The 12,366-nt window shown below is 39.1% G+C and overlaps 1 protein-coding gene across 1 annotated transcript; it reads right to left on the reverse strand. All coding sequences in view use genetic code 12, as the record gives it.

Moving 5' to 3' along the window:
* Window positions 1-6,691: 6,691 nt before the first annotated feature.
* Window positions 6,692-8,634, reverse strand: DASC09_004530 (uncharacterized protein; the record flags this gene model as incomplete). Its single annotated transcript, XM_064994056.1, has 2 exons — window positions 6,692-6,705; window positions 6,753-8,634. 2 exons carry the CDS (start codon window positions 8,632-8,634, stop codon window positions 6,692-6,694), a joined length of 1,896 nt encoding a protein of 631 aa, XP_064850128.1.
* Window positions 8,635-12,366: the final 3,732 nt, after the last annotated feature.

The raw sequence follows: 12,366 nt of genomic DNA on the forward strand, positions 1-12,366 counted from the left end.
GATTCACGGCTTTTGAGTTTGAAGGGCTCAAGTACGAGTACTTGAGATTACCCTTCGGACTCACATCAGCCCCTTCACACCTACAATCATACTTAGCCAAGAAAATATCACACCTTTCAACTGCCCGTAATTATGTTGATGATGTTCTCTTGGCGTCGCCAAACAGGGAAGAGCATTTGGGTTTGCTCAAGCAGTTTTTTGATGTGTGTCGGGAGAACAAGTTGTTTTTGAAAAGGCTGAAATGCAGTTTTATGAGCTCTAAGGTTCGCTTTCTTGGTTAGGATATGGAGACAGTTTCCAAAAGGTTCGCTTCTTTGAAGCAAGCCTTGTTGGAAACCAAGGTACTAAGTGTTCCACTTTCGACTGATCCCGCTACTGTATTTGTAATTGAGTCTGATGCTTCAGGAATTGCAATTGGGGGGGTATTGAAACAGTTAATCCCTGGGTCCGATGAGCTGCAAATTGTTGGTTATTACCTGCGGAGCCTTTCAATCCACGAAAAGAATTATCCAATTAGAGATAAAGAACTTTTAGCCGTTGTCTACTTATTAGACAAGACGGCCCATTTGATATTTGGTCATAGAATTGTGGTAAAGACTGATCACCAATCCTTGTCGGTGTTGCTTAAAGGAAATAAGGAAGCTGAAAATGACAGGGTTAAAAGATGGATTACTAAACTCGCTGAGTTTGATATTGTGTTAGAATATGTCAAGGGTACAACAAATGAGTTAGCTGATTACCTCTCTCGTTATGTGGGGGCTTTGGAATCGGTAATCCCTGCAGTTAATTTAACTGAAGCAGAAATCAAGGCTTCGATTGAATCGGATGAGTATTTTGCGGAGATTAGTAACAGTTTAAGGTTAATTGAGGACAAGGATAATAAAGCAAGTGATAATGCCAGCGATGTCGCAGAAACGAGAATTGATGAAGAAGATGTTAATGGTGATAGACTTGATGTGAGTCAGGGTATTTTGAAGAATTTTAAATTGATTGATGGTAAATTGTTTGGACGTACCAATCAATCTCCGTGGCGCCGGGTCGTTGGGGCGCTGCGGGCCCGTAGATTAATTGAGTATGAGCATGGCAGAATGCATGCCGGGATAACTCAATTATACCTCGGGCTATCTTCTAAGTTTTATGTGCGAAATCTTATGAAGATTGTCACTGCAGTAGTTGGTGGATGTGATACTTGTTTGAGAACAAAAATACGCCAACACCATTCCCATCCTATTATGGCTGTTGATCCTCCAGGATTCACTTTCCAAAGAATTCTGATTGATATGATTACTGGATTGCCGGAATGTGGAGGATGTGATGCTATCCTTACCGTTGTTGATGATTTTTCGAAATTTTCTATTTTTATTGGATGCAACAAGCAGATTGATACAATGGGTGTTGCTAAGGTGTTGTTCCATAATGTATTTGCGTATTATGGTATTCCGTGTTTTATTCGTTCTGATCGTGATATTCGTTGGGCTAATAGCATTGCCAAGGATATTTCGAAGATTATGGGATTTAAGTATCATCTCACGGCTGCTAACAACCCTCGTGGAAATGGTGTGGCAGAAGCCGCTAACAAGAAGGTAGTACAGCTCCTTCGTACTTTTGTTTCTGAAAATAAAGGTGATTGGTTGAGTTATTTGGCTGTGGCTCAGACTGCTATCAATTCATCTATTCATTCGGCTACCGGTATTTCGCCTTTCCAAGCGGTTTTTGGTCGCCAACCGTTGCTTCAATTGTCTGAACCTCAAGTTGTTGATATTGCTCATCACCTGATTAGTGAGTGGGGGAAGAGATTGAGGGCAATTCATTGGGCCGTTTCAGAACAATTATCCCTGTATCAGCACCGGATGAATATAAGTGCCAATGCAGGAGCAAGCTTTGATGATTATACAGTTGGTCAGTACGTGCTTGTGCATCGCGAAGCGTACACGAATAGTACTCGATACAAAAAAGTGACTGATGTGTATTTTGGTCCTTTTAAAGTAGTCAAGGTTATTAACAAGAATAGTTTTGAAATTGATTTACCGATATTAAACCTTAAATCAAGGGTGATTAATGCGAGGTTTTTACGTCCTTATTCGGTGCCTGAAGCTGCTTTTATTGATCTTCCCCGGACTGTTAATGAATTTAAAGCTAGAGCTTCTGAGGTTAATGGTATTTTAGGATATGATCCTGACACTAGGTCTTTTGATGTTACCTTTCGGATGGCTCGTCCTGGTCATTGTTTTACGGTCCCGGTTGATGTTTTTGTGGATAGTGTTCCACTGGGTTTACAGAAGAACCTCTATGAGACCATTAAGGATTTCTATGGTTCTTCTAGTATTCCTATCAGTAGAAAACCATTGTTGGGTCGTTCCTTTCAAAGTATGAATAGAAGATCTTGACGGGGGGAATTGTTGTAGTATGGTTTGAGCTATTGGTTATAGGCAATGATACACGTGCTCATAACCATAAGCTCATAACCATTAGTGTATAATTATAGTCGTCGATTATGAAAAGTTTTCAATATATATGATCTCTGGTTCTTCAGAGAGTAATACTAAATCAATCCTATTTTTTTTTTTCCTTCAAAGTTCGATTTATTAATAAATATATAATTATATATATCTATGTAAAATCTTATAAGCTAATGCTCATTATATATGTTAGGGAAAACCATATCATATGGTGAAAAACCCTTTAGTGATAATTATTAGTATTTAAATAAAATGTTTTTTTTGTTATTGTTTTTTTTTTAATTTAATTTTTTTTTTTTCTTTTTTGTTTTGATCGACTATTCAGCTCCCAGTAGTAATGATATAAATCAAGTTGTTAATTGATGTGTTCCAATCAATTTGGTTATGATATCTTAGGCGTGAGAGTTTGCGTTGATAGCATAGGTAGCGGTCGATCTTTTTGATTGTTGATTCTGAATGATTGGGAGCGATTAAGTTATTCCATGCTAATGGAATTGGGATTTTCAATCTTGACCATAACTCGGTTGATAATGGGCATTGAATTAGGAAATGGGTCATTTTGATCTTGACTTGGAGTTCTGGTGATTCATGTTGTTGGTCTTGAGAGACGGTTTCGAGCCCGCAATAGTGACATTTTCTATGTTGGTAAAAAAATTGTTCAGCACCTAAGTGGAATATGTGTATGTTTTCAAAGTAACCAGGGCTATTATGTTGGTATTTGTGGAGTCTCTTCCAGAAAGAGTTTTGTTTCGTTTGGGTGACTTCTTGGATATTGGTTAAAGTGGTGGATAATTTATGTTTATCAATTCTGGCTCTTTTTTTCTTGCTTCCCTGTTTGTGTTCAAACTCCATGACCAGTTTTGGGATCTCCATTTGATAGATAGTTGGTATACCGTCTTGAATGGACTTGGCAAGGTCTGAGTGTTTGATATTCATTGGGTTCAATGTTTGTTGTTGAGATATTGGTTTGGACAATAATTTATACCAAGCCACAAAAGCACATTTTTCCGCTGTGGTGAACATTGGAAGATTTATAACCTGGTTGAGTATGGACCTGCTGTCTCTCTTATTCTTGATATTGATCTGGTCACCCAATATTAACCGCCACCAGTATTGGGTTTTTATATATCCTTGTATCGACTGCTCTTCCTCGGATAGATTTTGTTTGATGATCATGTTTATTGCTAGTTGGAGCTTGAATCGGAGTAACTGGCAATATGGGTTTAAAGATTGGAGAAAGAGTTGTTGAAAGATTTTTGCCTTGCGGTAGCTCAATTGGCTTTTGATATCCACCATGCCATATCCTCCTTTCAATGGGCTTGTTTTTAAAGTGTCCATGGAGATTTTCAGTTTTTTGTTCACCTGGTTTTTGATGGATTGTTCTAGCAAATCTATTTGATCTGGAAGCATAGGTGCATGAATCTCGTGGTAATATAGCTTAGACAAGATATATGTGTTATATCCGACTATTTGACTTGATATTGGTAGTGAATTCATGTTGGTCATGTAATATTTGGTGCTGATGTCTTTTTGGAGAGTATTAGGCCAGGTTTGACACGAGTTCCCAATTTTAACGCCTAGATATTGGATTTCATAATTATTGTCAGCAATATCTATTTGGAAGTCGGACTGAAATGGTATTTGATCGCATGGAACAATTAATCTGGATTTGCTTTTGTTTAATTTAGAACCACTGACTTGTTCGAACGCCTGAATTATCTTCATAGTGTTTTTGAAGTCATTATGATCTCTCAAGAATAAGGTAACATCATCTGCATAGGCAAGGTATTTGACTCTGGGGATGATGTTTGGTTGGATCTTATGGTTGTAACTGAATCCTTTATTTAATCTTTGGATGGCTCTTAGAAAAGGTTCAAGGGCTAACGCGAAAATTGTTGGTGAAAGTGGGTTGCCCTGAAGGGTTCCGTTTCTTAATGGGAAGGAAGGGCCTGTAATGTTATTTAGGCAAATGGTTCCGAGGGCTTTGGTAAGGATAGCGTGAATAGTTTCCGTCATTTTTCCAAAATTGAGTTTTCGAAGTAATATTTTAAGGTATAGATGGGAAATCTGGTCAAAAGCCTTTTCAAAGTCAGCAAGCATGATTCGGTGGTTAGTAGAATGATTGACATGTGGCTTGTCTTGTGGGGATATTAAACTGGAAAGCAAGTCACCGAAAATTGTTATATTAGAGAAGGAGGATCTTTCAGGTATGAAACCAACTTGATTTGGGCCGATAATTTTTTGCAAGAACGGGAGCAAACGGGCGTTGATGATGCTGGAAAAGAGTTTCAAATTTGTGTTGATTAATGCTATGGGCCTGTAATTCTCCACTTTTTGAACATCTTTGTTTGGTTTTGGTATGAGAGTGAATTTTATGGTTCGATAGTTGAATGGAATTTCCCCTGAAGAAAGAATTTGGTTAAATTCTTTTAGAAGTATGTGTTTTATCTGAGGAAAGAGAGACTTATAAACGCCGTATGGTATACCATCTACCCCGGGGGCGGATTGAGTATTGGATTCAGTAACTGCATATTCCAATTCTGTCATGGTGATTGGTTTGTTCAAGTTGTTGGATTCAGTGTTGGTTAGTGGTAACTGATCTCCCAAGGAGGCGTTGATGAACCTTTCTATATTTTCCGAGCTCTTTGAACCACGAGATCCATCGTAGAGTTTTTGATAGTAATTGGTTACTTCTAGAAGCATGTCTTGCTGTGATGTCAATAAAGCGCCATCTGAAGCTTTGAGGGCTTTGATTGGGCGCGGTCTGGAGTGTTGGTGGAACCTAGTTCTTATGTGGTCATAATAATTTGGTTCATCAGTATTTTCTGTTATTTTCTTGTGTACCATCGTCAAAAAATTCAGCTTCAAGCGAATCTCGGAAATGAGGTCTGAAGTAGAGTTCACAGTGGGTGGAAACTTGATCTTCAGAAGCCATTGAATAATATGATTTTTAATAATATTATGTTGGGGGATGTAAGTCATTGCATGAGGTTGAGTGTTGATTTCAAGAATAATAGAATCGTGAGTTGAAGAAGACTTTAGATAGTTTTGTTGGGACATTTGAATATGAAATCTGTTTTTGTCGGAGATCATGGACTGACTGATATAAAAACGATCTATTCTGCGACTACTTTCTTCCGTGGTGGATTGGTTAGTCCAATTCTTTTTAATCTGGTGCAATTTTGGATGTTCATAGATATCTGCTAGCTTGAAAGTTTTGATTAGCTTTTTAAGCGACTCGGACGATCTTTGTTCGCGAGAACGGAAGTTAGCAGAGTCTCTTGAATTGACAAAATTATTAAAGTCACCTCCGAGAATAATGTTGATGGTCTTATTGTTGCTTCTCGCTCTGAGAGCGGTAAGCTGGGTTTGGAGGGTGATGGAGAGTTGATTTTGAAGGAGGATTTGTTTTTGGTAATCAGCAGATGGGTTGTAGATATTGATTAGCCAAAGCCAGTTATTGGCATCTTGTTCAATAATGGCATCTGTGATATAAACCTGGAGCTGGCTCAGTACTGCAATTGTTAGCAATGAATGATCAACGACCTTTATGTGGTCCTCAATTATAATAGCTGTGCGGGATGATGGAGTATTTTTATAAATTTTTTTGTTTTGGTGTTGGAAGAGGAAGTCCTCGCCAAGATTAAGTTCTTGAAACATTGAAATGTTATATTGGTTTGATAGATGGAGAATTTTGGAGTCATCCAATCTCAATCTTTGGATGTTTTGACTAATGATCGATAGTTTACTCATTTTGTGTATGAGAGGCGTTTTTTGTGACATTTGAGCCATCTGATTGAGGTGAATTTATTTCGTTGTTGTTATCCTCCAGGGGGGAAGATTGTTCTTTTGACAGAAGCTTCATTGGCCGGGGAGTAAATGATTCCAGTGGCGTGGGCATTTTGTCTAAGTTTTCCAGGATAGTTGGATGTTTTGAGAAGGGGGAAGCTGAATGAGGTGAGGTAGAATGAGGTGAGGTAGTAATAGGGGTAGGAACAGAGGTAGGGACAGAAGCAGGGACAGAATCAGGGGCAGAAGCAGGGGCAGAAGCAGGGATAGAAGAAGTGGTCAGAGCCGAGGAAGTGACAGTATCACGGGCAGGGGTAGGTGAAGGAGGAATGTTGGCAGCAGAAGAAGTAGTATGATGTTGTGAGTTTACTTCTTGATGTCTGCGAGAAACACGGACCTGAGGGTGGGATGAAGGTGAGGCGAGGATCTTTTTGGAGACCTTGCTAATATGGGCCAGCTTGATGGCGCTAATGGCCGCGAACTTGGCGTGCTTCTTAGATTTACCTTTCTTGGACAATAATTCTATTGGTTTGGTTTGATGTCTGAGAGTAGCAGTGTGTTGGGTTGTAGAGGTTTCGAGTTCATCCATGGATTGGTCTGCATCAGTAGAGAGGCCTTCCTCTAAAGCATCTTCCTCATTGGATGGGTAGTTCTTTTCCAAAGTATCGTCCTCATCAATAATTGAATCATCAACATTTTCTTCTTCATTTGCCAATAAGTCGAAAGGGTTTGAATGTGGTTTAGAATATTCTGGAGTAGCCGGTTTATTCAGTTTTATTTTTCTTTTTTCGACAGTCTGAAAACCATAGTTTAATTTGTGGTTTGGTTTGACTGCTTTTCCAGAATTTTGTTTCGGAGAGTGTTTTTCTGGATCTTCCGGATTCACAATAGGTGCTCTTTGTTGCTTTTTGAAATAACAATCTTTTGCCCTATGGGATAATTTCTTGCAAATGGCACAAGATGACGTCTTGCAGTCAAAACGAGTGTGTTCACGGGAACCACATGCAGTGCAGTGGACGCATTTCGTGATGACTCTGGAGCGGAAATTTTTGTCATTGAAGAGTGGAAGGGATTTTCCTGAGTCAATTTCAATATAACCATAAGTGACAATACTGGCAGCTTTGCTAGCTTCTTCCGTAAAGTGAACGGTGTTGATTGGAAAGAAGGATGATGGATCAATTCCGGATTCATTGAAGACATGGTCAAGAAGTTTTTCCCGGTTAAATTCAGTAAACTCGGAATTCATTTCAATCTCAATTAAATGGGATTCCTTATTCATTGTGTTTAACAAAGACCCTGGCGTGTAGGTATAATTTCCAACTGTAACTTTAAGGTGGATGTTAAGATATTCAATTAAAAGATTTCTGTCCTTCTTGAAGATATCAGAGCCTGTATCCTGAGGGTTTGGGATGAAGTTTGAGTTAAGGCAGATCTTCTTATTAAAAATAACCAAGTGGTTGAGGGCCCCTTTTAAGTTTTCCCTGATTATGATCAAATCCTTATCTGGTTCGTTGGATGACTGTGTAATAGTATCAAGTTCTTTGGATAACTTAGTGAGTCCGTTTTTGATGGATTCCAAGTGTTTTTCAAGAGGAAACTCTGTAAAGATATCTTTTGGGATCTTAAAGTAGATTAAGATATCCTTAAGATGCTGTTGGCTCATGATAAATTCCAAGTAGTTCTCCAAGCTGATTCTAGAGTTTCTTAATCTGTTGAATTCGTTTGTCATATTAAAACTGGTGTAGTTTTGGAAGAAATCTTCAATTTCCATGATCTTGACGAGTTCCTCGCGTTTTTCTTTGGATTTAATAATAGCAGGATTGGAGGTGGAGAACAATTTTCCTGATTTGCGTTTCTCGCTTATGGCATATTCCAATACGTCGCGGTGCTTAAAGTCAAGGATTTTGATGTGACTTGCCCATTTGAAAGTTCTTTCAAATTTCATCAACACGTTTTGGAAGGATGGATCATTGGTGTTTGTAGTGGCTCGAGGTGTGCGCTTGTCTCCAGCGGTGGCTTGAGCATAGGTTTGGATTGGTCTTGTCACATTGACAGCTGGAGCCACCGGATTGGAGGCCGTAGTTGGAGAGGCGACAGTAGAAGATGAGACAGAGGGAACAGGAACAGAAGGAACAGAAACAGAAGGAACAGAAACAGAAGGAACAGAAACAGAATTTTTTTTTGGGTTTTGAGAATTTTCGATTTTTTTTTGGTTTTCGGAGTTTTCATTAATAAAATCAGTAGAAATAACGGCTTGGGTTGGAATAACAGGATTATGCATGTCAATGTCAGTGTCACATGCTGCATGAGAATTGCGATCGCAATCAACTGAAGAAACATTAATTGCTGGAGAGGTAGTTGGGGTAGAAATGGCGTTGGAATCCATGTTTTGGTCCGCTTCAGGATCTTCTGAAGCAGTTAAAAAGGTTTCAACAGTACTATTAATAGTATTGTCGGCTGCATCAGTAATTTCTTCATCGGAATCTTGATCTTTAGCTTGTTTGTTTATGTTTGCTATCGGGATCGGGGTTTCAGATGTTGCGCCAACATCCAATGAAGAGCCCAAAGAAACCGGGGTTTCAATGATTGGGGGATCATTAGTAGGGTCGGTGGAGTAGTTTGGAGTAGCTTTATTACTATTTCTAGTGGTTCTCATGATAAAATCAGTTTTTATCTAACCCGTGACTAACTACATCTAGTATAGTCGCATCGTAATATAACAAACTGTTACAATCAGTGTGCAAGGGCACACTAGATTCTGGAATCAAGTGGAGATTACAGGCAATATTTTATATCCAAAGAGACTTGTCTTTCCTAAACTAAATAAAGGTCAAAACTAAAGGAATGTTGAATCCTTAAATAAATAAAATGATTGAAACTAATAATGGGGTGTTGGACCCGTTCTGGGAATAAAAGGCTAAACATAAGGCGATACGACAAGGATAAGAGATAAGCGGTGGGACATAAGGTGATACCTTGATGAGGTAATGCCGATCATGGGTTCCGTATGGTACCATACCGATGGTAACCAGGACACAACCTAACCATGATCCCATAATATAACATTATCCCCCCTCGGAGAATGAGTCGTCTCGATCATTATTACTAGCCATAAAGTCATCAAGTTCGTCGTGAAGTTGTATCCGTTTCTCATAAGGAATTTAAACGAATCCAGGTTTTGGGGAACATGTACTGGGTCTGCCTTTCCTGGGTATATGACAACGCGTAGTCCTTTTCGAGATCAACAGTCATTTGGGTCTTCGATATGTTTTCCTTTTTAGTTCAAACCAACATTCCGAGCTTTCACTAATCCCAAATGTTGAACTTGATTCAACCATTAGCTGCTCATTTATCTTTTATCATAATTTCATAACATGTTTCTCTCCAATGGTACCAGTACTCATAAGAATTCTTCAAGGTCTTCCAAGCTTGTGATTGGACAACAACAACAGTGCACATTTGGTCGAAAGAAACTAACAGCGGCCTTGACTAAAACTGCTAAGGACCAAATTGTCCGAAGTTATACTATTCCGGAACCAACTGAGATGAGTACGTAGTAAAAGGATAAGGAATCACAAATCATGCTAATTCTTCTCATCATCGTTAACTTCAGTACTTCCAACCCTGCTTAGACAAGTTCCAAGATCTTTAAAATCCAAGATCTTTATAACCTAATAACTGTCGGCTCGGTAAGCTCGGTCAGCTTCCCAACTCTCACATTAATTCAATGGGTAGCTTTATCAATTAATCACTAACTTCTTTCAAAACTTCTAACCTGGACATACAATGCCAACGTATCAATTACCATGAATTCCAAATTCTTCTCTTCTTTAGTTTCTTCTCTGGTCTTCTCAAAATTTATTCCAATCCAATTCTCACGAGATGCATAAAAAGGTCATTTCATTGCGGAGTAGTTAAGACTCATCGACGTTCCCAGTGAATAGGGTTAGCATACCTTTAGTTCAAGATAAGCTCAGGAATTAGCAGTTATGACGGAGCTTCCTAGCTCTAATCACTCTTAGCCGTTGTAAGAAGTAAGTCACTTGAACTAATATGATCGATGGATGATGTCGGGAATTCTCTCCAGTGACCTCTTCCAGTCCGTACTCGGTCAATCCATCGTCCTGCTAGTTATTCCATTAACTCGCTTTCTCCTAACGATACAGTTCACAATCAATATTTTCGTAACGTCAATGGTCAAATACATTTTTTGGCCTCTCTAAGTGATTCAATAGTGTGATGTATCTGATCAAGTACCTTGTTCATTTCATTAGGACATTGTTCATTTCATTAGTGCATTTACCGCATCTGGTTAACACTTCTCAGCCTTCAATTCTTTAATTTTCAAAACTGGATATATCATCAAAACCCTTATCCTGTCAATTGACAACGATAGAGCTTCTTGGCTCAACCTTATCCCTTTCAGTCGAAATGTTCAAAAGCATGCCCTAGTTCATACTCTTCTGGCCTTATTCACTCCAATGCGATTCCACGATATATTACATCGCTCACGCACAATCCCTGTTCGACCTTAGGGTTGTATACCTCTTATACAACTTTGACAACGATTATGACACTGCCTTAATCCTGTTACCAATATCAGCTTCTTGTCACTTTATACGCGATCCTCGCTTAACTCCGGAGCTATTCCAATTACCCCTTTGGAATTATTAGCATTCCGATTCGATACCAGTTATCCTTTTTTTTTTCACCGTAACATGGTAATCAAATAGGACTCTTCATTCTTCGGTTTGGAGATTCCAAGCAACCCGAGTAATGACTCTCCATGGTCGAGCTCTATTTCGATTATCGAAATACCCATGACCCAAGGGAGGTTGCCAACCAAGCCGGAAACGATAATTTACATAGCTTTCTCCTAATCTGTTCTCGCGAATAGTTGACACTGATACATCCTTCTGTGGTTTGCATTGTTCACACAACTTGTGGACTTACCCTTATCAACCGCAGATTAACTCTTTCCTGTAAACTCTGTGTTGAAAGTTCCAATGCTCCAATGTGTCAAGGTAATGTTGTACTGTGGCCTTTCGAAGTAACGAAACCGTTGTTTTATTACTATCATTGTCACCCCACAGAACCAATGATCTCCGTTACCGCACAAATAACAAGAACACTGGAGACCAACTTATCAGACGAGTATCCCCACAGGAAAGGCTTTAATCACTCGTTTAATTTCCACGGATGCATCAATCTCAATCAATTGTTCGTAACAACATTTAGTAAGACTGTCGATATGACAGAACCTTCCTTTGCAACATGGACAACACAATTTATTAAACGTCTCTAGCTTCGGCACCAGTTGCCTTGGTCATCGTAAAAGTTTCCTTTCTCCAATCTTCCATACATCTGTAAGGATCATTCCTTCGATCCAAAATCAAATAGCGACTTTCCACGTCATCGCTTCTATCACCTTTTAGTGACTACTATAATTTCAATTCAACAATCTCTAAGCGATGCTATTATCTCATCGCTCCATAGTTACCAGCTTTCCGTAACCGATACAACTTTGGGACTTCTATCTCCCAATTCCGTTGTCACCCATATATTAATTCCGTTCCAGCACTAGAATACCGGAATTAACAAATAATGACTATACCACTAAACAAACCAATCTTCGGCGTAAGGATTCTGAGATCGTAACCTTTTCTAACTATATGGTTCTTGACCTAGGCTCCTCAATAATCACCAATATTTTATAGGGGAGAGATAAAATCCTTCCCAAACATAACTAGTCGGTTCTTGATCCTGACTCAGAAATGTGGCTTAACAATAAGCAAAAAAAAATAAACATCAAAAATAAACAATATAAACAAAACAACACGTCGTCGTCTTGTGGGAGTGGTTAGTGGCTATTTGTTCCGATCTCAACCACTCCATAAGCAGGGTCATTTTGACACCTATAACGTGATCCTAATCGATCATAAAACCAAACACTCGTTTTCCTCAACGGTGTGAAATACGCAGGGCCACCGTGGCCCTGAGGTAACAAAATCCAGTCACGAAGGAGGCAGACAATGGTTCTCTTTTTGCCCGTTAAAATACACAAGGCCACCAAAGTTCCTCATGTGACAAGTCAAAAACAAAAGTTACAACGTTCTCG

The sequence above is a fragment of the Saccharomycopsis crataegensis genome, assembly GCF_037102585.1.
Source record: "Saccharomycopsis crataegensis DNA, jcf7180000000072, whole genome shotgun sequence".
In the NCBI taxonomy this organism is placed as follows: domain Eukaryota; kingdom Fungi; phylum Ascomycota; class Saccharomycetes; order Ascoideales; family Saccharomycopsidaceae; genus Saccharomycopsis; species Saccharomycopsis crataegensis.